This window comes from Pelophylax lessonae (assembly GCF_965119305.1).
Source record: "Pelophylax lessonae genome assembly, chromosome: 4".
In the NCBI taxonomy this organism is placed as follows: Eukaryota; Metazoa; Chordata; class Amphibia; order Anura; family Ranidae; genus Pelophylax; species Pelophylax lessonae.
The window spans coordinates 467,204,637-467,228,875 of record NC_138771.1 but is presented as its reverse complement, the minus strand read 5'-3'; the positions used below and the strand labels follow the sequence as shown (position 1 = coordinate 467,228,875).

General features: G+C 40.1%; 1 protein-coding gene across 4 annotated transcripts in view; it reads left to right on the top strand.

The window, feature by feature from the left end:
- Nucleotides 1–24,239, top strand: part of EBF1 (EBF transcription factor 1) — a 468,611-nt gene that overhangs the window by 389,160 nt on the left and 55,212 nt on the right. For all 4 annotated transcript variants that reach the window (XM_082253142.1, XM_082253140.1, XM_082253141.1 and 1 more), the window contains exon 10: nt 3,199–3,325. In XM_082253142.1, the coding sequence (XP_082109268.1) occupies nt 3,199–3,325 (127 nt within the window). The remainder of the gene's footprint in view (nt 1–3,198; nt 3,326–24,239) is intronic.

Here is a 24,239-nt window from a genome sequence, read left to right as displayed (position 1 = left end):
AAAACTTTGCTTTAAGGGAACCTGTCATGAAGTCACAGACAAGGGTCCTGTCCAATCATCATTTCCTTCCTGCTCTTCACACACTGTTGTTTGGGTTCAAACCTTCATTGTCTTTTTCTAGCCTCCCCTTCATTTTCTACATAGGTGGCAAGAAATTGACAGGTGCTTCAACTTATTCAAACCGTGATTTTAGAGACACCACTGAAAAACGCACAGCTGTCACCAAAGCTTTAACAATTATCCTATTATGTGATGCCTTTTCTTGATTTATCTACATAGCCTATTCCTCTTTCAGGTGAATATTTCCAAAATGGGTGAGAATTTAAGACACATTCATTTCCTTGCAGGCTATAAATATAGACAAAGTTTGTTGTCATTGTTACCTTGATTAAATACTGCAAGGACCTGTGCACTGAGGAAACATTGAGGTCAACCAATATATCCAGAGCCTCCTAAAATAGCTTGTTGCTGTCATTGGTTTTAGAATAGATTTGTAGCACAGTCCAGGCCTCCAGAGAATTTCTGCAGATTTCTCTTATACATTAGGAATACATTAACATTCACCATGAATGTATAGCCCATAGATGCTTCAGAAGCTCTTAGAGAACCAACATGTCAATCTGAATTCTTGTTTGAACAGGATATGTTATTAACTAAATGCAGTGAACATGTGTAATAAGTAAACTTAGCAAAGATCCTTCACAGCTTATCACAGTACAGACATGTCAATGAAAGCGGATTTTTGATTGGTTGCTGCAATTTGCAACACACTACTACATATTTAATTAAAGGGATAGTAAATCTAGTAACCTTATCACTGTTACTAGCCTTTCCTCCATTGCATTTACCTTGCTGGGTCACAGATTTTTTGTGATTTGTACGTTTGTGAAGGACAAAATATTTATCTGACAACTGTGACAGATAGACAGGTTGTACTTTTTCATCCTTACTTGAATTAATGTTTTAGAGAAAGGTAGAGATATCCTTTTGTCTGAATGGTTTGCACAACCTTTTATAGTTAGTGTACATATGTGTTGGGTGAAAAGAGGTTTGTATAGTCTGAGGGCTGATGACTTTATGAAGAGCAATCAGAATGGGTGGTACAATACATTATGTAGCCCTCTTGCCTTCCACAACACAAAACATTTTTGTAGGTTTACTGGCTTCTGTTTTAAAGCTGTACCAATGGCTGTACTAGGCAAAGTAACTAGTTCACTCTATAAGAGGGACTATAAAGTATGACCATCCTCGCAAACTTCTGCTATTCGATCTGGAACCAGGGTTCTTTTGGAACCAACCCAAGGTTTTTGTGGAAGTTTTGACTTGCTTTGCACACTCTTCTCACCCACACATAAAAGTACTTGAACCTGGTGATTTGCCAATCACTCACCAAGAACTGCATTGTGGGGAGGCAGAAAGATTGTCTTGTTCCCCATACTGGGGACATACAGGATATTTTTCAGGTGGTCTGATGACAGAGCAGGGAAAGTAAATATTGACTACATATGCTCTCCTTGGTAAAGTTGGAAACTTTAAAGTGAACCTGTAGGCTCTTAAAAGGTGTAAAAATAGCAATACTGGTAAACTTCAAGCCAACTTCTAGTAGGCACTAAGGCCTGCACCTACTGTTGTTAAACCCTACCTCTCAATTTCACAGTTCAGTGTCAGAACTTTAATGGGCAGTTTAGGCTAGTTAAGCATGAAGGGGGTAGGATTTTTTGTAAATTTACTCAGCAGTCATGGCTCAGCCTTGGATCAATGGCCCATTGCTGGAATTTATCCCATGTGTTTATTTACCTCCAAAATTTACAATCCTCCTATCTGAAATCCTCTCAGCAAATAGCCACACCTGCGCTATAAATTCCCATAGACTTGAATAGGACTGTACTCCTACACTACTAGGTGCTAGGAATATGGCCCCATTCAAGTCTACAGGGACTCAGTTGTGGACAGGTGTAGTCAGGGTGGGAGAAGATTAGAGGCTGGAGTAGGCCACCACTGTCATGGAAAAGTAGAAAAACACCTGGGTAGGGGGTGCCTCTATTTGATTAAGTCAGGGGAAAGGCAGAGTGGACTGGTGGTTGTTGTACAATCTTGAACTTGTCCTTTAGGTGACTATTTTGTACAAGATTTAAACCGAGCTTAGCTATGCATATGAACTGAATGTTTTGAGAGAAAATTATTTTAAAGTACAGTAACTAAGGACCTGTGTCAACAAGCTTTTGTTCACGTCGGGCAAGTTTTACATTTCCTTAAAAGGAGTGCAAAACCAACTTTAAGCAGATCGAATGCAGGTCTAAATGATGTCAACTGCAAGTCAAATGTACATGTCAATCAATTCTGAGATATCGCAGGAGCATCTCAAACTGGTGTCAAACTGAAGCCATCGATACAAGCCCAAAGCATGTCAGCACAGGTCCTAATGCAATTTAAATAACAAATTCAGCTTGGTGAAATTACCCTATTGTATTGCTATAGAGAGGAATTTAATAGAAAAAAATGTTTCATGCAGCAGCACTATGGACCTGTGCTTGATCTCACAGCAGGGTACTAAATGTATGTATGTTTGTATGCTGTATTTTGCATTCACAGTGTGTTATGGCTATACAATTCCACTGATAGTCACCTTTATAGATGGCTGCACCTAGGTAAATACAAATATGCATTAGTGTTCATATGCTTGTGAAATCCCCTTTACTGACAGAGAGCATGCACACCTTGGAACTTGTAAGAGTCTTCCTTGGGTAACCAGAATTTGCCACAGGCTCCAGATTGGCTGTCGATACATTCACTGTTTACAGTGATTATGCTAAGTGGCTGACTGAGGCCTTCAGTTTAGCGTGTCAGCCTTAATAATCAAATTCATGCCCTGACTTTAATTGCTCTGCTCTGTTTAACTAATTAATCTCTGTAAAGATCCATTGCATAACACTAATGCCCCACACTCAATGACCACACTTATTATTGAATTGCTGTCAGAGCGCCATTATGAGCGATCATAGCGTGTTGTACGCCTAACTTTTGTGTGTGTGTGAAGTATATTGTCATTGCGCTCCACATGCTTCATAGAAACACTGACAAGTTAATTACATCTTTTGTGCCTTTGTTTATAAAGCTGTGACAGAGAAACGTTACAGAGGATTGGAAACACACAGCCATCCCTTGATTGGTTAATTGACGTCTCTTTTGTTTCTTCAGTTAATTACGCCGCACGCCATCAGAGTACAGACCCCTCCCAGACACATCCCCGGCGTGGTGGAGGTCACATTATCCTACAAATCCAAGCAGTTCTGCAAAGGAACGCCCGGGAGATTCATTTACACAGGTAAGCCTTGTTTTTTTTTTTTCTTCCTGTGCTTTCTAAGGCTCCCATATTTACCGCTGAGCTCAAGGCTAACAGGTAAATGCACCATAAAATACATATAATGGGAAACGTTCACCTGGATGCGTATTTCTTTCGAGTATGGCCTGATATTTCTCTTCTTCTGTTAAGAAGCACAACTAGGTCAAGTTACTGCCCTCAACCAGTGATTGGATGGTGAAAGAGCAGCAGCAGACTAACTTCATAATTTCTTATCTCTTGTAACCATGCTTCTTGTCAACAGATGTGAATGCAAACCACCTGATTGATTGAGAGTGCTGCCCCTCCCTCCCCTAGCCTGGGTGCTGCTGTACAGGCAGGCAATTATTTCTGGTATTTTTACTAGTTGCATTTAAAATACATTATGTCTTTTCAATATAAATAGATGCTTTTAGTGGTGCATTGTTATCTGTATGTACTGGTGTATGTATTGGCATGTACCTGGAGTTCAGCTTTATGGGAGAACCTCAGGCAAAATACAAAATTAGGTAAGGTGTATTGATGGGCTTGTAAAAGGAAATTAAGCTCTTACTGGATGAGACCTTGCTTCTGTGTACAGTACTGTGCAAACGTTTTAGACAGGTGTGAAAAAATACTGTAAACTAATAAAGCTTTCAGATACAGAAGTGTAAGAGCCGGTTCACACAGGCGCGACCCGACTTTGCCGGGCGACCTGTGAAGTCACGGTGCTGTGAAGTCAATGCAGGTCACTCCAGGTCGCCCCAAAGAAGCTCCGGACCCTTTTTCTAAGTCGGAGCGACTTGTGTCGCTCCTATTAGAACAGGTCCTGTGCTAATCTATGGCAGGCGACCCGCGGCGACTTGTCAGGTGACCAGGTCGCCTGACAAGTCGCCCCAGTGTGAACCGGCTCTTAATAGTTTATTTTTATATAATAACAACATGAGTAAATAAAAATGAAATAAACAGAAGAGAAATCCAAATCGAATCAATACTTGGGCCACCCTTTGCCTTCAAAATAGCATCAGTTCTTCTAGGTACATTTGCGCACAGTTTTTTGAAGGAACTCAGCAGACAGGTTGTTCCAAACATCTTGGAGAACTAACCACAGATCCTATGTGGATTCAGGCTGCTTCATATTCTTCTGTCTCTTCATGTAATCCCAGGCAGACTTGATGATGTTGAGATCAGTGCTCTTTGGGGGGCAAACCATCACTTCCAAGACTCTTTGTTCTTCTTTACGCTGAAGATAGTTCCTAAGGACTTTAATTGTATGTTTGGGGTCATTGTCCTGCTGCAGTAAAAATTTGGGGCCAATCACGCGCATCCCTGAAGATATGGCATGATGGATAAGTATCTGCCTGTATTTCTCAGCAGAAATGCAGCCCCAAACTTGCAATGAACCTCCACCATGCTTCACTGTTGCCCGCAGACACTCTTTATTGTACCACTTTCCATTCAAGTTCAGGAACAAACTGCCTCCTGCTAGAGCCAAATATTTATAATTTTTGACTCATCAGTCCAGAGCACCTTCTGGCATTTTTCTGCACCCCAGTTCCTATGTTTTTGTGTATAGTTGCTTGGCCTCATTTCCACATCGAAAGTATGGCTTTTTTGCTGCAATTCTTTCATGAGGACCACTTCAGGCCAGACTTCTCCAGACAGTAGATGGGTGTACTTGGGTCCCACTGGTTTCTGCTAGTTCTGTGCTGATGGTACTGCTGGACATTGTCCGATGTCAAAGGGAAGTAAGCATAATGTGTCTTTCATCTGCTGCATTAAGTCTAATTGGCCAACCATTGCATCTATTGTCCTCAATGTTGCCCGTTTCTTTGTGCTTCTTTAACCACTTAAGCCCCGGAAGATTTTACCCCCTTTCTGACCAGGGGGTATTTTGCGATTCGGCACTGCGTGACTTTAACGGACAATTGCGCGGTCGTGCGACGCTGTACCTAAACTAATTTGACATCCTTTTTTTCCCACAAACAGAGCTTTCTTTTGGTGATATTTGATCACCTGTGCGATTTTTTGATCATACGCTATAATCAAAAAAAGAGCGACAATTTTGCAAAAATAACAATATTTTTCACATTTTTTTATATGAAATTCCCCTTAAAAAAAAAGGTAAAAATCAAAATGTTTTTAAATTTTTAGCCAATTTGTTTTCTGCTACCTATGTTTGGTAAAAAAAAATCACAATAAGCGTATTTTGATTGGTTTGCGCAAAAGGTATTGCGTTTACTAACTAAGGGAAAGATTTTTGTCATTTTTGTTGTTTTTTTTTAACGAGTAATGGCGGCGATCTGCGATTTTTTTGCGGGACTGCGACATTGCAGCGGACAGATCGGACCCTTGACTGACATTTTTGACACTTTTGGGGGTACCAGTGACATTACTACAGTAATCAATGCTATAAATATGCACTGTTACTGTAAAAATGACACTGGCAGGGAAGGGGTTAACTTTATTAGAGATGAAGTGACTATGTGTGTCCCTAGGGGCGTGCTTCTTACTGTGCAGGGATGCGTCTGTGTGTGTAACAGCACAGATCAATGGTCCCACATAGCAGGACTGTTAGATCAGTGCTTTTACACAGGGGAGAATGACAGGTGGCTTTGTTTACATTAGCCGCCTGCCTTTCTCCCTTCACATCGGACGATCGCGAGTGACCGGCGGACATCGGGTCCGCCGGTCACACGCACGGAGGAGTCCGTGAACGAGCGGAGGCAGGAGCGCGCCTCCGGCGGCGCGCGCGCGCCCGCTATTGGCTCCCAGGCTAGTGACGTACCGGTACGTCACTTTGCCTGGCTGGGGCTGACCGCCGCAGTATATGTACTTGCGGCGGTCAGCAACCGGTTAAAAGAACTTGAACTGCACATGTTGAAACCCCAGTTGCTTTGAAACCTTTGCTTGGGAGAGACCTCACTGATGCAGTACAATGATCTCGTGTGCTCAGTCTTGCCATGGTGTGTGACCTATGACATGAATATATCTTCAACAACCTCACCTTAGTAGCAGAGTTTGACTGTTCCACACTCACATTTATTTATTCCTACACAGCTGTTTCTGTTTCAGGTAATGACTGTATTATAACCTACATATAAAATTGACGATCATTAACACCTGCTTGGTATAATTGGTAATCATACACCTGACACTAATCCTATAAAATCTCTGACTTTGTGCAAGAGTAAGACCTGATGCTGGATTGAAGCCAAAGGGTAGTCACCCTAAATATTGAAAAAATAATAAAATTTGATTTAGATTTCTTCTGTTCACTCACTTTGCATTTCGTACATTGTTGACAATAAACATTAAAAATATATATTTTTGAAAGCATTCCTAATTTACAGCATTTTTTACACCTGTCTAAAACTTTTCACAGTACTGCACTTTAGACAACAAATCAGTCCTTACCAGAAATGCCACGTAATCCAACCTTACTCCCATGTCTAATCTACATTGGAAGCCTAGACACCTTCTGAAATGTAATCTGTAACTTTGCAGGAATCCTGCAGTTTATAACTGAACACATAAGTGTACAGTATATAAAGAAACATAAGATCTATTCACCAAACATTCGCCACAGAATGCTTTTACAGTCAAATGAAATCAAATGAACTCCACCCAAACTCACCGCATCATTTTGCAGTGGGAAACAAATGGAAAGGTTCACTCGCATTTAGAGATGGTAAAAATGTTACCTGCTTTGTTCCTTGCTCAGTAGTTACACAGAACATCACTTTACAAGTCATTTTGCTATAGCCTCATCAAAAAGCAAGGTTTGATTATTAGATAGACTCTAGATTTCCCATAAATAAACTGCATGAAAGAAAAACAGGTATGAGGAGAAAAATGTAAAAAATATACTTATCCTAGACCCCAGCTTCCTCCCATGGTGCCTAAGTGAGGATGATGTCATGAACCTTCGGGACTGTTGAGGATCCCAAATCTCTCAAGAAGATGCTAGAGGTTGTTCCCTTGAGTTCTGGCACTTTTTCTTGTGTTGGCATCTAATGAGTGAAACCCTGCCTTTTGATTAAGAGTTTGCTTTAAGCAAAGAATGGTGGCACTCAAAACATATTACCAAGGGTGGAAGAGTGAGGAAATACAAATAAAAACATAGCATGACTGATTTACTAAAGGCAGATAGACTGTTCACTTGGCAAGGGAATCTTCCCTAGAGATTAGTGAATGAGGTTAAACTCTGCTGAAATCCATCCTGTGCAAGTAAAAAAGTTGAGTATTCTTTGCAAAGGGAAATTTCATTCATTCTCATTCATTGAGCTTTAGGGAAAATTCCATTGCAAAGTCAACAATCTTTTTGCTTTTAGTAAATCGACCCAGTATGTTGCACTACATTTTGCAAGTATGCAAAACCAGCGGAGAATTATGTCACTCAATAACTAACTTCTAGGGTGGCTTTTACAATGCAGAAAGTTTGAGAGAGCAAGGTGGGGAAAGCAGGTACTCCTAAAGGACTATTCCCCCTGTTCTTCTTTTCTAGATAATGGCACTAGTCTGAAAACATGGACTAGAGCTGTGGTTCCCAACCAGAGATACGCATACTTTCATTTGTATGTGGCAAGACATTTAGGGGCACAAAAATGTAATAATGGTAGAAAAAGGCAGTGATGTACCTAGGGGGGCTGCCACCTGCATCGGGTACTACCATTCATGGCCACAATTTGTACAAATTATTTCTCTCACTGTACACAAGCTTTACTTGGTCGCTGAGCAACAGCATACAGTGAGTATACAATGTACGGTAAAAGCAAACACACACACACATCATAGGTTGAACTGGATGGACTGATGTCTTTTTTCAACCTCACTAACTATGTAACTATGTAACTAACTATGTAACACTAGGGAGCAAGACAGGGTTCAGCAGGCAGGAGAAGGAGGAGTGGAGTGATCTGACATCACCCTTCTCCTACTTAACTGCCATTCACTAATGGGCACAGCACGCTGCAATGCCACATGCTCTGAAGGTGTCTGCCTCTCCCCTTGAGTCTGTCAAAATGCTGGGGCCATATTGTGCATTACAGCACTCAACACAAGAACTGCCAAACACACTGTAGGACTCCTGAGGAGCCTAATGGTGCCTGAGTGTAAATTGCCTCCACTGGCACAACAATGTGTGCCACAATATTCAGCCACATGCCCGCCAGATGCTAGGTGCCTCTCCAAAAAGCACCGCCGGTGGCCCAGTGCACTCTAGAAAAAGGAGAGAGCCTGGAGGCTAGAGAGGAGCTGACAGGGAGGAAAAATCAAGACAGATGGGGTTTTCCTGCTGTAGTTGGTATTACCCTAATACTTCATAGCTTTTAAACACCACTATTGGGCCATTTATTTAGAATTACAATATATAAATCTGAAATGCCAGCAACTATATAAGTTGCAAACATATTGCTGATATGAGGGTTACATTTTATGGAAATGGACGGCCAAGTGGTATGCAAGTAAAAAAAGGTTGGAAGAAGACAAGAAGATACTGAGAAAAGCAGTATATGCTTGTCCCACATCAAGAGGCAACCCACATATTATCTGTGCCAATTTTAGGCCCTGCACTTCCTTCACGGAGACAAGCTTCTGCCAGTGTGTTGGAGCTATGTGTGCAGTACACAGCCAGCCTCCAGAAAGGCTAGTTAGAAAATCACTTGTTCTGTGGAATGCCTCAGTCTGCCCCTGGCTGTTCCCTCTTAATAACTGATCAGCCAGGAAACAGAGATCAATCACAGAGGAACTGAGGCCAACACAAACATATTGACCAGAGCAAAGCCAATAACTGCCCAATGCAGAAACTTCATTCATCATCTAAACGAGAGAGAGAGAGGAGTCAGGAGAAAACGCAGACACTACCGGGAACAAATTGTAGGACTCCTAAGTCACTTTACTGCCCCTGCCGCTCTGTCCTGCTCCTAATCAATTACTACAGTGTGGCTCATTTATGAGAAGAGGCAGGGAAAGAAAACAGTGGCAATTGCTACAACAACCAAATTACTTCAACCATTATTGTAGTTTCTTGAATTTAAAGACCCAAGAACACAAATGTTCTTATATGTAGTATATTGTAGCTTAGCTGTTCTTGTATGTAGTGGCTGCTTTAGTTTAAAATTTTCAGGCTAAGAACATTTTCAGCAGGTACAGAAAATAAGAATAAATCTTGCCAAAAATACCTGTCTTTGTTACCCTAATGAACCAAAAGCACAAAAATATTTCCTCTTTTTATCATCTACTAGTCCCCAAACCTCCACTGAATAGAGATGATTAGACGAAGACATGTTTTAAATCCACCCTGGGTGACAACCATTATTTTGTCCATAGATACAATGGAGTGAGCAATGTCACTGTAGGAAAGGAAGTGTGTTATTGACCAGGTGAAAAGAAAGGCAAAATAGGCCTCACAAAACTAATAAAGCCACCCCACCTAAGGACTGGCAATGCATGTGCTTGGTTACCACACAGAACCGAGGTTAAAACTGTAATCTTTAATTTCTATATTGTAATTCGTTGTACTAATTTACATTTTTGTGTGTTAGGTTTTTACATTTTTTTTTAACCGGTAAATATGAAATATGTTATACAAGTAAAATATGAGGTGAATAAAATCATGCCACCTGCTGGCTGCAAATGGTAAATTTGCAGCCTGCAGGTGGCATTGTTGACAATATCCTGTCATTCACCAAATTGATTTACTGCTATGACGTAAATAGACTGAAGCTGAATAGTAATTATATCTCCTGTAATTCAGATTCATTTACAACACACATTCACAGCTTAATGACTCAGAAGAAAAACACACCAACCTCCCTCTTGCTAGTGCATATAGACCCGCATGGGTCTTCAATTACTTGGAAGCAGATAACCAGTAAGTGGCAATGCTGGCTCCCTTATTAAAAAGCCCAGTATGATCTTCAAAAAACTATCTTGGAAACACCCAGCACCAAATTATTTTTGTAAAATAAAGATTTCATACAAAAGAATTTATTAAAAGATCAGTTTATAAATGTGCAATCGTTCAAAATAACATTTACCATGAAACTGACCTCAAACCATCATAGTTCCCCTTTAAGCCCTCTCATACACTATTTTTTGTTATTACGGGAACGGTTTTTAGTCCACATAAATTAGAGTCTTAACTCGAATCCCCCACCACCACCACCTTTAAAGTAATCAGAAAATTTATAGAGCAGCAGATAAAATAATAAAAAAAAGGTTGTAGGATATCGACCCTGGCAAAATAATAACACGAGTCATCTGTAGGAAGAAGAAAAATGAAGCACTGAAGGTGGGGAGGGGTGTCTGAGTGTGCTGCTGTGTGTATTGATCCAGAGGAAAGAAGCACACACTCGTCTTCTCATTAGCTCCCTGGCTCCATGGTCTCGTTACATGGACACCGCAGCGCTCGGAAGGGGGTGAGGAAAGGAGGGGGGGGAGGGGGGAGAAAGGATCTCTGCTTCTGACCAAGAAATGGGAAACAGATCTAAGACAGCTATGGCCAAACTCACTGTCACCTTTCTGCTGTGACAGGAAGGCTCCTTTTTCATCCCTCCTGACTTGACACGAGGGCAATTACGCCACTGGCATGTGAAGGACAATTTCCCTGAGGATGAGGCCCTGTGGAACATGTGTCCATCACTCTATGAGGGCCTTGTCAAAAAGGTCACTTTCTTAAGTCTGGCATTAGTAATATACTATACTATTTAGTTAAAAGTGTTTTCACATTTATCCAAAAGTAAGCCATTGATTTACTTAGTGGGCTTAGGACTGAATGTTTGTAGTCCAAGTAGAGCTGAACAGCCTGTGGTATAGCACTACACAGTAGAAGTAGAGAAATATGGGAAAGACCTCACAGCCTTGAAGGTCCAGCAGCTTATCCTCCTGCAGGATAGTCATGGCTTAGACTTTTTTTAACTCTTTTGGAAAACTGTACTGAAAAATGAATCTTAAACTGAAACTTTTTTTTTTTATTTTGTAGAGTGATAAAAGGTCAGAACCTCTGTCTTTATAGCTGTGTCCCCGCTAAGGAGTTTCCCCGTCTCTGTTTGTGGTGGTGACTGAAAGTGAGAGAAAGTTTAGCATTTTGAGTTGGTATAGATTAGTAGAGGATAAATCTTCCAATGGGGCACTTGTTCTAAGGATATTTCTCTCTCTGTAAAGAGATTTCCTATCAGGACACATGTGATGCAGACTTGCATCAGAGCCTAAGGGATGGGTTTTTACCTCCACCACTGTTCTCAGTGTTACCTTTTCTGAAACACTACAAGTCTAAAACAATACAGGGTGTGCAAAGTTTTCCTTACAATACAATATTCTTATCGTAGAGGGAGAATGCTCATTTTAGTAAGTACACTGGAATGGCCTATTGTTACAGGACACAAGAAGATAATCAATTTTAGTTCAATCTCAATTTACTAGATTTTTCAAAAATTTTACAGAAAAATCAAAGAAAGATACAAATGGCACTTTAGAAAAATGCAGAGATAAAAATATTATGGTACATTGTTCAGCAAGTTCATAAATGCAAATACAATGTTATCATTCACATATTAAAAGAGATTTGCAACCTAAAAAAAAACATTTTTTACAACATTATAGTTGTAACTTAAATCGTTTGTTATCCCAACACTTCATATTCCTGATCTAAGCCTGCTGTACCATGTACTTTTTTGAGAAAGCAACCTGTTCTCTTTGTATTGATTCATTTATGCAAAATCCCAGGTTTTCCTGCCAGTCCCTCTGTTTTTTCTGTTAAACTAAGTAGAAGAGCACATCGTGGTTAGTTTTCTAGCTACGCTGGGAAATTAGTATTCTCTCTTCCAATGATAAGACTTATCCTGACACCCCCCCCCCCCCCACTACCGGTGCACAATCAATCACTGGGAAGCCTAGTGTTCTGCTGTTTCTCCTCCCCCCAGCTGTTATGCAGCTGAAAGCAGAGAGAATGCGATCACTTATACAAAAAAAAGGGAAAAAAAGGTATTTCAAATGTTTTTTCTATATCTATACAAAAATACTTTCATTTCTATTTTAAACTGAATGGGTTGTTTTTCAAGGTGATCGTTTACAATCAATTTAGGCTTACTACTTTAACCTCAAGTACCTTCAACATTAATGTGTCTTTTATATAATACATATTATAAATATTGTACACATTATGGGAAACTGGAATTGTAGGGAGATAAGCTTAAAGCATGATGGTAAACAGAAAGTCAAGGTATAAGGAAAGTTAGAATAGGAAAAGAGAGAGAGAAAGACCAAGGGGGAAGACGGGTGAAGAGGTCAGTCATCTTTCCCTTCCTTGCCATGCCTGAAATAATACAGGCAATGATATGTTTACCTAACCTATCATACTCTGCTGCCAAAAGGTGTTCTAAATCTCCAATAGCATCCATTCCAAGGTAATCAATTTTAATAAAAAATGTTGCTATATAGAAATATGTTTCTCAATAGATCTGGAGTTTCCCAATAGGTTATCAGCATATACTTTGATTACTTCATGCTTCAATTTTCTGATTACCGGAATGACACATCTAATCTAATTCAGTTAACAATAGGGTTGTTTAACAGCCCTAGAATGGAGTCTATCTTCCAGGAAAAAAAGCAGGCAGTTTTTGGTAGCACGTGTTTAGATGTAGATAGTAAATATATTAGTTAGGTGTTAGCAGACATGAAAATCTGGTAAAATTTGTACTATCAAATATACAGTATGTTTTCTTTTTTTAGACATTTGCGTCCCTTGTTTCAGTAGACTTTTAGTATTCTCATCAATTTTAGCGTTCTCCAAGCAGTTTGGTTTTCTACTTTTGTTGGCCCTTTTTCCTGCCTAAAGCCCTAGCATAAAGTGTAACTCCACTTTTGTTGAGAAGAAAACATTCCACTCTGGGTGATCTCTGTACATTGCAGGGATTTTAACAAACTTTGTTGCATACGCCTACCTTTTGTTATTCTGAAGAAATCATTGTTTGTTCCTCTGTGCTGAGTGGGTCAAATGGGAATGGTTTCATAATTATATATCAGCTGTGGCAGCTGCAGAGCACTAATGAGGAAATATGCGAGGCCTGCATCCCTTTAGCCGTGTTCCTATTGGGAGTATTTCAGCAAAAATGACATTTTTTGTTGCAGTGGATGCCAGAAATCTGACTTGTATCTTAAGCAGACTTCTGGGAAAATTGGTGAGCCAATCACAGAAGCAGGAAATTATGTTTCTGGGGTTTGGTCAGTACACATTCTGTGTGCAGAAGACCTCCAGGTAGCCATATTGCATTGCATTTTCAGAAAATTGCAACAGCTGCAGATTGAAAAGGAAAGGTCATTTTTAATAACATTCAACTACAATATGATTTGTGTCACAATTGTATACGCTATATTGTTTTTTTCTTTATTTGCTGATTTTTTTCCCCATGAAAGTGGAGTTACCCTTTACAAATCTGCAGAGGATTCCCATTTAGAATTCCACTACTGTTGCATGAGGGGTTATAGCCTGTGCAAATCAGAACCGGCCTTATGCCTGTGAGAAGAGCACATCTGCTGCATCTTGTCACAGGTTAAAAACTTAAAAAACCAAATTTGGTTCCTTTTCTAAACAAGCCACAAACCTCAATCTACACTTAACTTCCAAAATGTGAAATTTATGAGGAGAGAAAGCAATAAAACGGTTACAATCTGGCGTTTGGTCCCTGTCTGTCGGCTCCCAGCTGCCCCCTTTTCTTGCAGAATGTGGCTGCCCTGAGTTTATTAAAGGTTTTACCACTTCTCACTTCTGCTTTCTGCTAAATGGCAAGGATAAAACAGCTAACTGCCTGGAGAGTTGTCTGTGTCACAGCATGTACATCTGTCTGCGGCATTGTCGGAAGATATAGGGACATGGGCACCAAGGCTACTGATGCTAAGGTAGAAGATGGCAGCAATCTGCTCCTATACGCAGCACTATTTTATAGTAAAACTCTTTGCCCCCCGGGTCTTTAGCATTACAATCATAGTAAAAATTGTGATTACTAATTTTGAATATTACAGAAAGAAAAGCAATCCCCAGGGAAGCCTGTGTTAGAGTGCTTTTCTATTGAAAGGTGACCAAAAGAAACCATATATTGGACCTTAAATATCCCTAAAAGAAAAACTATTTTTGTGGCCCAGAATGACCAATCATGATCTCCATTTTACTTTCCCACAAGAAAGAGGAGAATGGGGATGACAATCTGATAAGGGCAGAAAGTTTTTATACCAGACACTTAAAATCTTTTGAAGGCCACCAGTATGAAAGCGTCATTCACAAGGACAACATACCTTAGCCTCCTTTTACTCCACTATTCACAAGAACAACATACTAAAACTCCTTTCACTCATGAGTGCCACAGTCAATGTACCTGTGGTGGATGTAGGTAGTGAATATATATACAGTACATACCTAAGGACTGTTCATATAATTTCAATGGGAGTTATATGTAGACTTGAAGTCACTTAGGAAAAGTGGTTCTTCACTGTATAGTGAGATTACCACCATTTTGTGAGAAACACCACCCGTAATCCCAAGGTAAACAAAATGCTCCTATTAATATTATAATGGTCCCCAGGGGCTGACTGGCAACTTTCGGCCCACTCCCCCTCCCACTCTCCCTCTTCCCGGTCCCCTCCTGACCCCCATTCCAGGCTGAAGCTTTGCTCCAGGTACTCGCTACTCACCGGCCGAATCCAGGTTCTCAACCTGGTCAGCAGAAGCAGTTGGGGGGAGCTTGGACAGCTTGGTCGGGGCTGCCTGGGGGAGGAGAGTCTCCAGTGGGGCATGGAACCAGCCTCTGCTCAGACACAGTTTACGCCATCCATGCTGGGGGGGGGGACGGGAGGCCTGTGCTCTGTCCTTGTCGTCATCCCGCACTCATTAGGTCAGCAGTAGGGACTTTTTACTTCTCTTTACCAGGAATCTTTAGGCATGTCTGTGGCAAAAGTGGTGCAACCTTTTTACGGAGCATCAGAGTGGCCCGGGGGGCAATTGCCCCCCTGCCCTCCTGTCCCAGTCCTCCCCTTCTGGTCCCTTGCTGGAAGAACAATAATTAACACTCCAGGTGACAGCTGGGCTCACCGGTGCATTCCTAGTTCACAGACCCTGACAGGGACATCATGATTAGTGATTATGTGGTCACCTTTATTGGTGAGATGGTGATAACATGGGTTTGTTTACAAACAAATATGTCAGATCATGTTGTCACTGAGAGAAGCAAACTGCAACTGGCACTGTAACTGACATACTGCAGCTGTATAAGCGCAATACATTATTTTAAAACAAAAAGTCAAACTTTTTAAAAAATGTAACATTTTTTTTCACATTTGGGACCATTGTTCAGCCTATAATAAAAACCTGAGAAGGGTATTTATTAAATTAGTGTACCAACTAAAAGTCTGCTATGGCTTAGAAAACAATATAACATTATTAAAGTAGGCAAATGAATCCTATCCTAACAGAAAATTATTAAGGCTACCAAATTTGTTCTGTGCATCTAGATTTTAATGACTTTTGGTCATAAAAGGGTTATTCTTTCATATTCATAAAATTGTCCAGGCTGCTAAAAATGCCAGTTAGGTGACAAAGGATGCCATAGACTGCGCAATTTGTGCAGGCAACATATCTTTTATTATAATTAGGATTTCTGTGAGAAGGTGATAATGAGCCCCGCCAGCTGTTGAAAGTGCTTGTTTTGCCCTGTGAGGATTTTCTGACCTTCACCAAAATCTCTAAGCAAGAGGAATCCAGAGACTGAGGTGCCAGAGGACAGTCAAATCGAGGTCATGTTCCTAAACACCTTTCTATGTCTTTGGGAATCTAAGGGCACAAACACTGTGTAGCACCACTAAGTAGGAAGCAGTTGAGAAAAATATGGATTTCACCATCTTAAGGTTACAATCTATACTCAAAAACAAGGTCTCCAATGCATTAACCCAGTATGAGATTATCGTTACAATCTATACTCAAAAACAAGGTCTCCAAGGCATTAAGCCACTATGAGATGATCTAGATCTGTGTTGATCAACTTAAGAGGTTAAGGGGGGCTCAAATGTAGCCCCTCACATTACCATGGAGCTGCACCCAATTTTCTGCATGTGTAGTGCTTTAAAAGACTTCCACTAACTGTGGACATCCTTAAGATGGTCAAAGATTATGGACATGCTGCACGTGTGGCTGGAGACTGAAAGCATAATGCAGAAGTTAATCAGAGACTGGGGACATATTAGTTGAGTATGTTGGAGATCACTGCCACTGCAACCCCTCTACAAACCAGTGATGCCTTTCCCTTTACTGATTGCTGGGGTCTGAGGGCTGCATAGCAAGTAGTATAGGATCATACAGTAGGTTGGGCACAGTGGATCTGCATTAAGTTGATTGCTTCATGTGGATATATAAAAAACAAATTAAAGTCTATAGTTTCCTTTATTGTTTAAGAGCTGTGGGGAGAGATAGGGTTATATACACTAGGAGCTGATCAAGAGCACAGGAAATGATGACAGTGGTGTGATTAAGCACTGCGTAGGCACAGCTGCATTGAATGGTGACACGTGGCAGGGAATGATATGGGCAGCTTCGAATGCAGGTACAACTCAGGTGACTGACCGCATGGTGCCATGGCAAGAATGCATGTACATACAATAAGTAACATTACTAAATGTCTACCAGAGGCCAACACGTTTTTCTTATCATACAGACCCTCCATAAGCCATGTCCACTATTAACCACTACTCTTTATTATACGATACTAAAATCAGCCCATTATCCAGAAAGAAACAGGAAGTGCTAATCACCTGAGAAAGTAAGAAGGATTTGGGTTTACCATTCAGCAGAAGTGGATCAAAAAACAATAGCAGCTCATATGTTTTTTAGAACAAACCTGAGGATGATGGTTTAACGGTGGCTTGTCAGAAGGTAAGGGACCTGATTAGCAAGATCCTAATTGAAGGCCATTACTAAACAGGGCCAGCATAGGCAGACACCCAGACTTCCCTTTTTATCCAGCCTGGTGCCAGAGCAGAGGGGTTAAGCAAGGTGTAGAGACAAGGAATTATACCCTCCATTACGTGTCTGGCCAGGCCGAGCCGCTGTGCATTTTCACCAGCGCACAGACACTTTCAAAGGCCCAATATATTGTGTCAGCTTCCCACTTTAAACCTCGGAAGCATTACTCCTGATTATGTAGCTTTTAAGTGTCTGCTCTGTGCGTTGATACAGGGGGAGACGAGATCCAGGAATCAGAAATCAATGCTAATACAATCAGGAAACGGGGGAAGATGTTTCCTAGTGCTACTCAGGCTCCAGGACCAATGCTATATTTCACCTAACTTGGAGGAAGGGGGGACAGCACGACACATAGTTCACATCAGACCTAATGGTGGGGGAAGAAGGGGGGATCAATAGTAACAGGCCGCCAAAGAGCTCTGTGATCTGTTAAAAGGTGAAATAAAAAGCAACATAGGTTGTGTTTTCTTTTCTCAATATTCTAGAACAATGGTATATTTTAGGGGTCCCAAAAATAGCCTTTGACCCATCTATTCCTAGGAAAAGAATGATAGGGTATTTTAAGAAAATGGGATAGTTAGGGTAAATTCAGTATTTAAAATAAGATGTTCTGGCTAAGTTTTTAAGTGTTGCTTGACTCTGAACTTTAAACTCTTCTATCTATCTATCTATCTATCTATCTATCTATCTATCTATCTATCTATCTATCTATCTATCTATCTATCTATCTATCTATCTATCTATCTATCTATCTATCTATCTATCTATCTATCTATCTATCTATCTATCTATCTATCTATCTATCTATCTATCTATCTATCTATTCTTTTCATCCATAGCAGGTATTGCCTTTCTATCTATGGAGACAGAACAAATCTCCTTTAAGTTTACAGTACTTACCAGTCTGCACCATACCTCTATATACAGCAAGTAGATACTGTAGATAACCCTAACTACTAGCCATGTACACTGCCCATCCTATTGTCTGTGCTTTCTGCTTCCTGTTCTGGTGACCACTGTTTCCAGGACAGAAAGTGAGTGCAAATCTTTATAGTATCGACAAAGACAATACAAACCTGACAGAGTTTCTAACCCTTCCCAACTGTACAAAAAAGCAACCTTTCTCAACCAGAGTTCCGTGGAACCCTAAGGTTCCTCCAAAGGTTGCTAGGGGCTCCTTGAGCTGTGGCTGATTGACCTCCCATATGATTGTGCCTACATAATTCTAGGTCCATCACCACTTGGCAGAGCCAGTAGCATGACACCAATGATCTTTTTAGTTGACTAATAGGGTGGCATTATACCCGTCACTGTAAGGGGAGCATTTTTCTCACTGGTCATAAATTCTGTGATCATATAACAAAAGCAACACTTCCTTTCTTCATCGTGGTACATTGTGTCAGAGCATCTAACAGGCTTATTGTAAAGGAGCCAAGTAATTTGGTGTCTCACTTTCTTGGCAGATGCTGGAGAGTTTAAAGTGGAACTTTAGGCAAACAGCTAAGTACATATTAAAATAAATATATCTTTAATTTTTTTACTTGTTAAAGAATTTGTAATTTTGGCCAGCCTGTTATGTGATACACACCTCTTTGCTGTTCTCCAAAAAGGGTTAAAAATTGTATATAGCAGTATGAACCTAGGAAACGTTGTAAGATGGGACTTTGAGGCATGACATTTTACATAATATAATAATTTTTATTACAATTCCAACATATACAAGAATTCCATTTTCTTCCAAAATGTAAAAAAAACAATCAAATGTAATTTGACATAGTGGTATATCCTTTCCAAAGTTACTGATTTTCTATGGCCCGACGCATTTCCTTTACATTGTCCAATTCTTTAGGAACCGTCAGTATCTTTATGTACAGAAAGCAATCTCAATTAAATAACATAATTAACATAAATTAACTTCACACAAAAGCACGTACCTGGACCTGGTTGGTGGTTATGTCTGCAGCTGCAGTAGCTTTTTTAGAGCCGACGGCCAGCTTTCTTGTAATAACCAATGCGGCTAAGCAGCTGCTTGGCTGTTATTACAAGCAGCGCCGCCTTCACCCGGGTCTCCTGTCCCACCAGGAGACCCGAGTGATCAGCCGACATGTCCGCCGGCATGGCTTTGATCGGGTCTCCGATGTAGTAACCCGGAAGCGATGTCACATTCAGCAGCCAACGGTGCCAGTTTTAAAAAATCCAAAGTACTCAAAAATGCAGATCCTGCCGTTTTGAATACTTTGGAGTGCAAAGGAGGGGTTTGGAGTCTCTTAGACCCCAGATCCCTCCATAAAGATTACCTGTCACTGCCTACTACTGGAACAAGGGATGTTTTTTTTTTTTTTTTTAACAGAGTATGTCACAAGGGATGTTTACATCCCTTGTGACAGCAATAAAAGTGATTAGGACATTTGTTTTAAAGGGACAGTGTAAAAATAAATAAATAAATGGAATAAATAAGGAAAATTAAAAACACATACATGAGTCGAGCAAATGTAAACAGTGTTCAAATCACACATGTGAGGTATCGACAGGATCATTGGAGCGAGAGCAATAATTTTAGCACGGATGTCCTCTGTAACTCTAAAGAGGTAACTGTTAAAAATTTTGAAAGCGTTGCCAATGGAGATTTTTAAGTACTGTCGTTTTTCGCCATTCCATGAGCGTGCGCAATTTTAAATCATGAAATGTTAGGTACCTATTTACTCAGCATAACATCATCTTTTACATTAAACAAAAAAAAAAAATTGGGCTAACTTTACTGTTTTTTTTTTTTTTTTTAATTCATTGAAGTGTATTTTTTTCCCAAAAAAATTTAGTTTAAAAGACCACTGCGCAAATACGGTGTGACAAAAAAATATTTCAACGACCACATTTTATTTGCTAGGGTCTCTGCTAAAAATATATATATATAGTGTTTGGGGGTTCTAAGTAAAGCAAAAAATACAGATTCTAACTTGTAAACGCCAAATGTCAGCAATAGGCCTGGTCTTAAAGTGGTTCATCTATTCATTTATTGTTTGTATCATCCTATTATACACTTCTCTCTGCTAGTTAGTATGGTTACTTTGCTAATTCCTGATTCAGCTATGCTGCTTCCCAGCTCAGCACCCTGCTTATTGGGCAAAGGTGGTGAGGCAGCAAGGTAACACAGACAGCTAGATTATCGAACTAAACAAAATGTAAGGCCCTTTTTACACTTATGCAACCTAAAAGTCCCGTGATTTTACTGCAATTATGCAGTGATTTTGACTGGACTTGAAGCAATGCCTATGACTATGGACCTCAAAACGCATTAAAACCAGCTCAAAGTAGTGCAGGGACTATTTTGAAGTCATTGCGACTTGAAGTCGCACAGATATGAACGGTACTCATTGAAAATGATGGAGTACGACTTGTCATGCGACTTTGCAGTCCCAAGTAGCAGGACAAGTCGCACAAGTGTGAAAGGGGCCTTAATCAGGAACTGTTTGTGTCACTTAGCTAGCCTCCTAGCAGCCATGTTTGCATGAGGTAAGAGAAAAACACTGCTGCTACTCCTTCAATGTCCAATCAGCGGGTGGGGATGTCTTGGACCAAGCTGTATGCTTAAGCCTAGAGGAGATCTAAGGCCTGGCTCTCCTGTCTAAATCAAAAGATTGTCAGAAAAGAATAACAAATCATTTGGCAAATTAGTCAGATCACCTGTAAGCACATAAATAGCTTGCCTTGATTTTAGATTTAAACCTGATAGGAGTGATCCCATGTTAGCATTTTGGGCAGAGGCCTAGTAGGTTTTAGTTACGCCTCTCTAGTGGAAAGCTTTAATGTTCGAAAAGTTGAAGTGCTGTCCAGAAATACATTTATTCTGTAGATAATCTTTCAGTGACTGCGCGCCTTGCTGGGAGCTAGTAAACCATCACAAGCTTGTTACCCACTCAGAACAGAGTAATATGTATTGTCGCTCAGTAATTGTACAACTGCAATTCACCCCCTCTCTGCCTGACAGTGTTTATCTAAAATACTTTCCCCGCCGCGCGTTCTGGTTTCAGCAAACCATGTCTTATTGGGCGACCTTTTCATTCCCAGCAAGAAGGGTTGAGCTCGTCAGATAAAAGCAACGAGGCAGAGAACAGGAGAAAACGCCAGTTCCGAAAATCGGAGCATGATTGAAAACAAGATGTGTTAAATCAATGCTCTTTATCGCCCGCCTGTTTTCTGGCAATTGCTGCTCTCAGCTCATTCAGAGCACAAACGAGATGATAAAAGTAGTGTCAGAGAGCTCGCCGGGGTATGAGCCACATACACCTGTTTATCACACACACTCCATGCATCTCCACTTCTGTCCCTGATAAGCAGCGTTGTCACAACTCCCTGAAAGAATGGAGATTAACAATTACCAGAGGAAGTGTGACCGGGGAGGCATGAGACTACATGAGAGGAACTTCCATAGATAGAGAGAAGATACCTGCTATGGATGAACACGATAGATAGATAGATAGATAGATAGATAGATAGATAGATAGATAGATAGATAGATAGATAGATAGATAGATAGATAGATAGATAGATAGATAGATAGATAGATAGATAGATAGATAGATAGATAGATAGATAGATAGATAGATAGATAGATAGATAGATAGATAGATAGATAGATAGATAGATAGATAGATAGATAGATAGATAGATAGATAGATAGATAGATAGATAGATAGATAGATAGATAGATAGATAGATAGATAGATAGATAGATAGACTATTTTTTCTGGGGGAGCACAGAATGAATGAACAAATGAATGAATGAATGGATGGATACCGTACCTACTGTAGATATAGATAAAAACTGTAGATCAGCCATTCTCAACTAGGGTTTCTCCAGAGGTTGCTAGGGGTTCCTTGAGCTGTGGCTAATTGACCACCTATCCGATAATGTCTACTCTCTACATAGTTCTGGGTCCAATGCCACTTGACAGAGAAAGCGACATGACAACAGTTGTCTTTTTACCCGTCTGTAAGGGTGACATTCTGATCACCACATTCTTCTCACTGACCATCAACTTTTTGGACATTCATCCCACTGATGCTGATTAATTCATTTGAGCTGGAATTCCCTGAGACCTGAAAATGATGTTAAGGATTCCTCTGGTGAAAAAAGCTTGACAAAGGCTGCTGTAGATAAATGATAGATAGATAGATAGATAGATAGATAGATAGATAGATAGATAGATAGATAGATAGATAGATAGATAGATAGATAGATAGATAGATAGATAGATAGATAGATAGATAGATAGATAGATAGATAGATAGATAGATAGATAGATAGATAGATAGATAGATAGATAGATAGATAGATAGATAGATAGATAGATAGATAGATAGATAGATAGACATTTTTTTTCTGTGGAGAGGACAGAATGAATGAACAAACAATTGAATGATTGATTGAATAGATGGATACCGTACATAGTGTAGATATAGATAAAAAACTGTAGATCAGCCATTCTCAACTAGGGTTTCTCCAGAGGTTGCTAGGGGGTTCCTTGAGCTGTGACTAATTGACCTCCTATCTGATGGTGTCTACATAGTTCTGGGTCCAATGCCACTTGACAGAGAAAGGGACACTGACCACAATTATCTTTTTACCTGTCTGTAAGGGTGACATTCTGATCACCACATTCTTCCCATTGACCACCAACGTATTGGACATTCTTCCCACTGATGCTGATTAATTCATTTTAGCTGGGATTCCCTGAGACCTGAAAATTATTTTAAGGGTTCCTCTGGGGAAAAAAGCTTGACAAAGGCTGCTGCAGATAAAAGATAGATAGATAGATAGATAGATAGATAGATAGATAGATAGATAGATAGATAGATAGATAGATAGATAGATAGATAGATAGATAGATAGATAGATAGATAGATAGATAGATAGATAGATAGATAGATAGATAGATAGATAGATAGATAGATAGATAGATAGATAAAATACTCTACAACAATAAAAAAGATAGATAGAGATGTAGATAGATAACGTATATCTCTAAGTAGGGAAGAACTGTTCAGCTCCCAGCAGAGCTCAGTACATTAGCAGACACATAACTCCCTATAGAGATTTATGAAATAGATGGTCCCGAATGGTTTTCACTGATCTCTCCAAGGGCTCCTGTGGCTTCCTTCTCTGGAGTACTCAGCTCACTCGTCTGCTGGTGTGCACTTCATGAACATTCTGAAACTTAAGAACTTTCCACTTCAATACGGAAGGAGGTAGCCCACTTTCTTCACGCTGCAATTGTCTTAGAGTAAAAATGTTTTTTTCTCTTCCCATCATTTTCCAGTTACCAAACGCCAACATAATCATACGCTGATGGGTTTAGAGTTTTTTTTTATCGTTTCTATCGTTTTTGAAGGAATTAATGGCTCCGATTGTTTTCTCTGAATCCCCAAAGTGGCTATTTTTGAGGAGATAAAAAAAATGACAGGAAAAACAGATAATGTTGCCTCAAGTACTATTTAACTATTAATGTTTCAGTGAGGATAAACATATTGTTTTTTCTACTTCTCAGAGATTATGGGATAGTTTTACTGCAGATATTTATGTATGATTTTAAAGGGAGCCTGTAATCTAGAGCAGGCTCCTGTCCTGCTCTGGAGGTCAACATTTTCCAGGACTATTGCTAAGTCCGGTACAATTTTACAATTTGAACCTGTGCAGCTTTACATGCACTGACCACCAGCCTTTAATTAATACCGATCTGCATAATGACCCCCCCCTAAGGAAGTGACAGGTTACGACCTGCAAGGATAGAACTACGGGAGACTCCATTACTGGCTTGATGTGCTATTTACCATAAGGCCCTCATGAGCCTTTTCCTTGGGCAGCTGGGTTACACAACAAGCTTCATAATTTTTTAACAGTTTTTTTCCTTATTT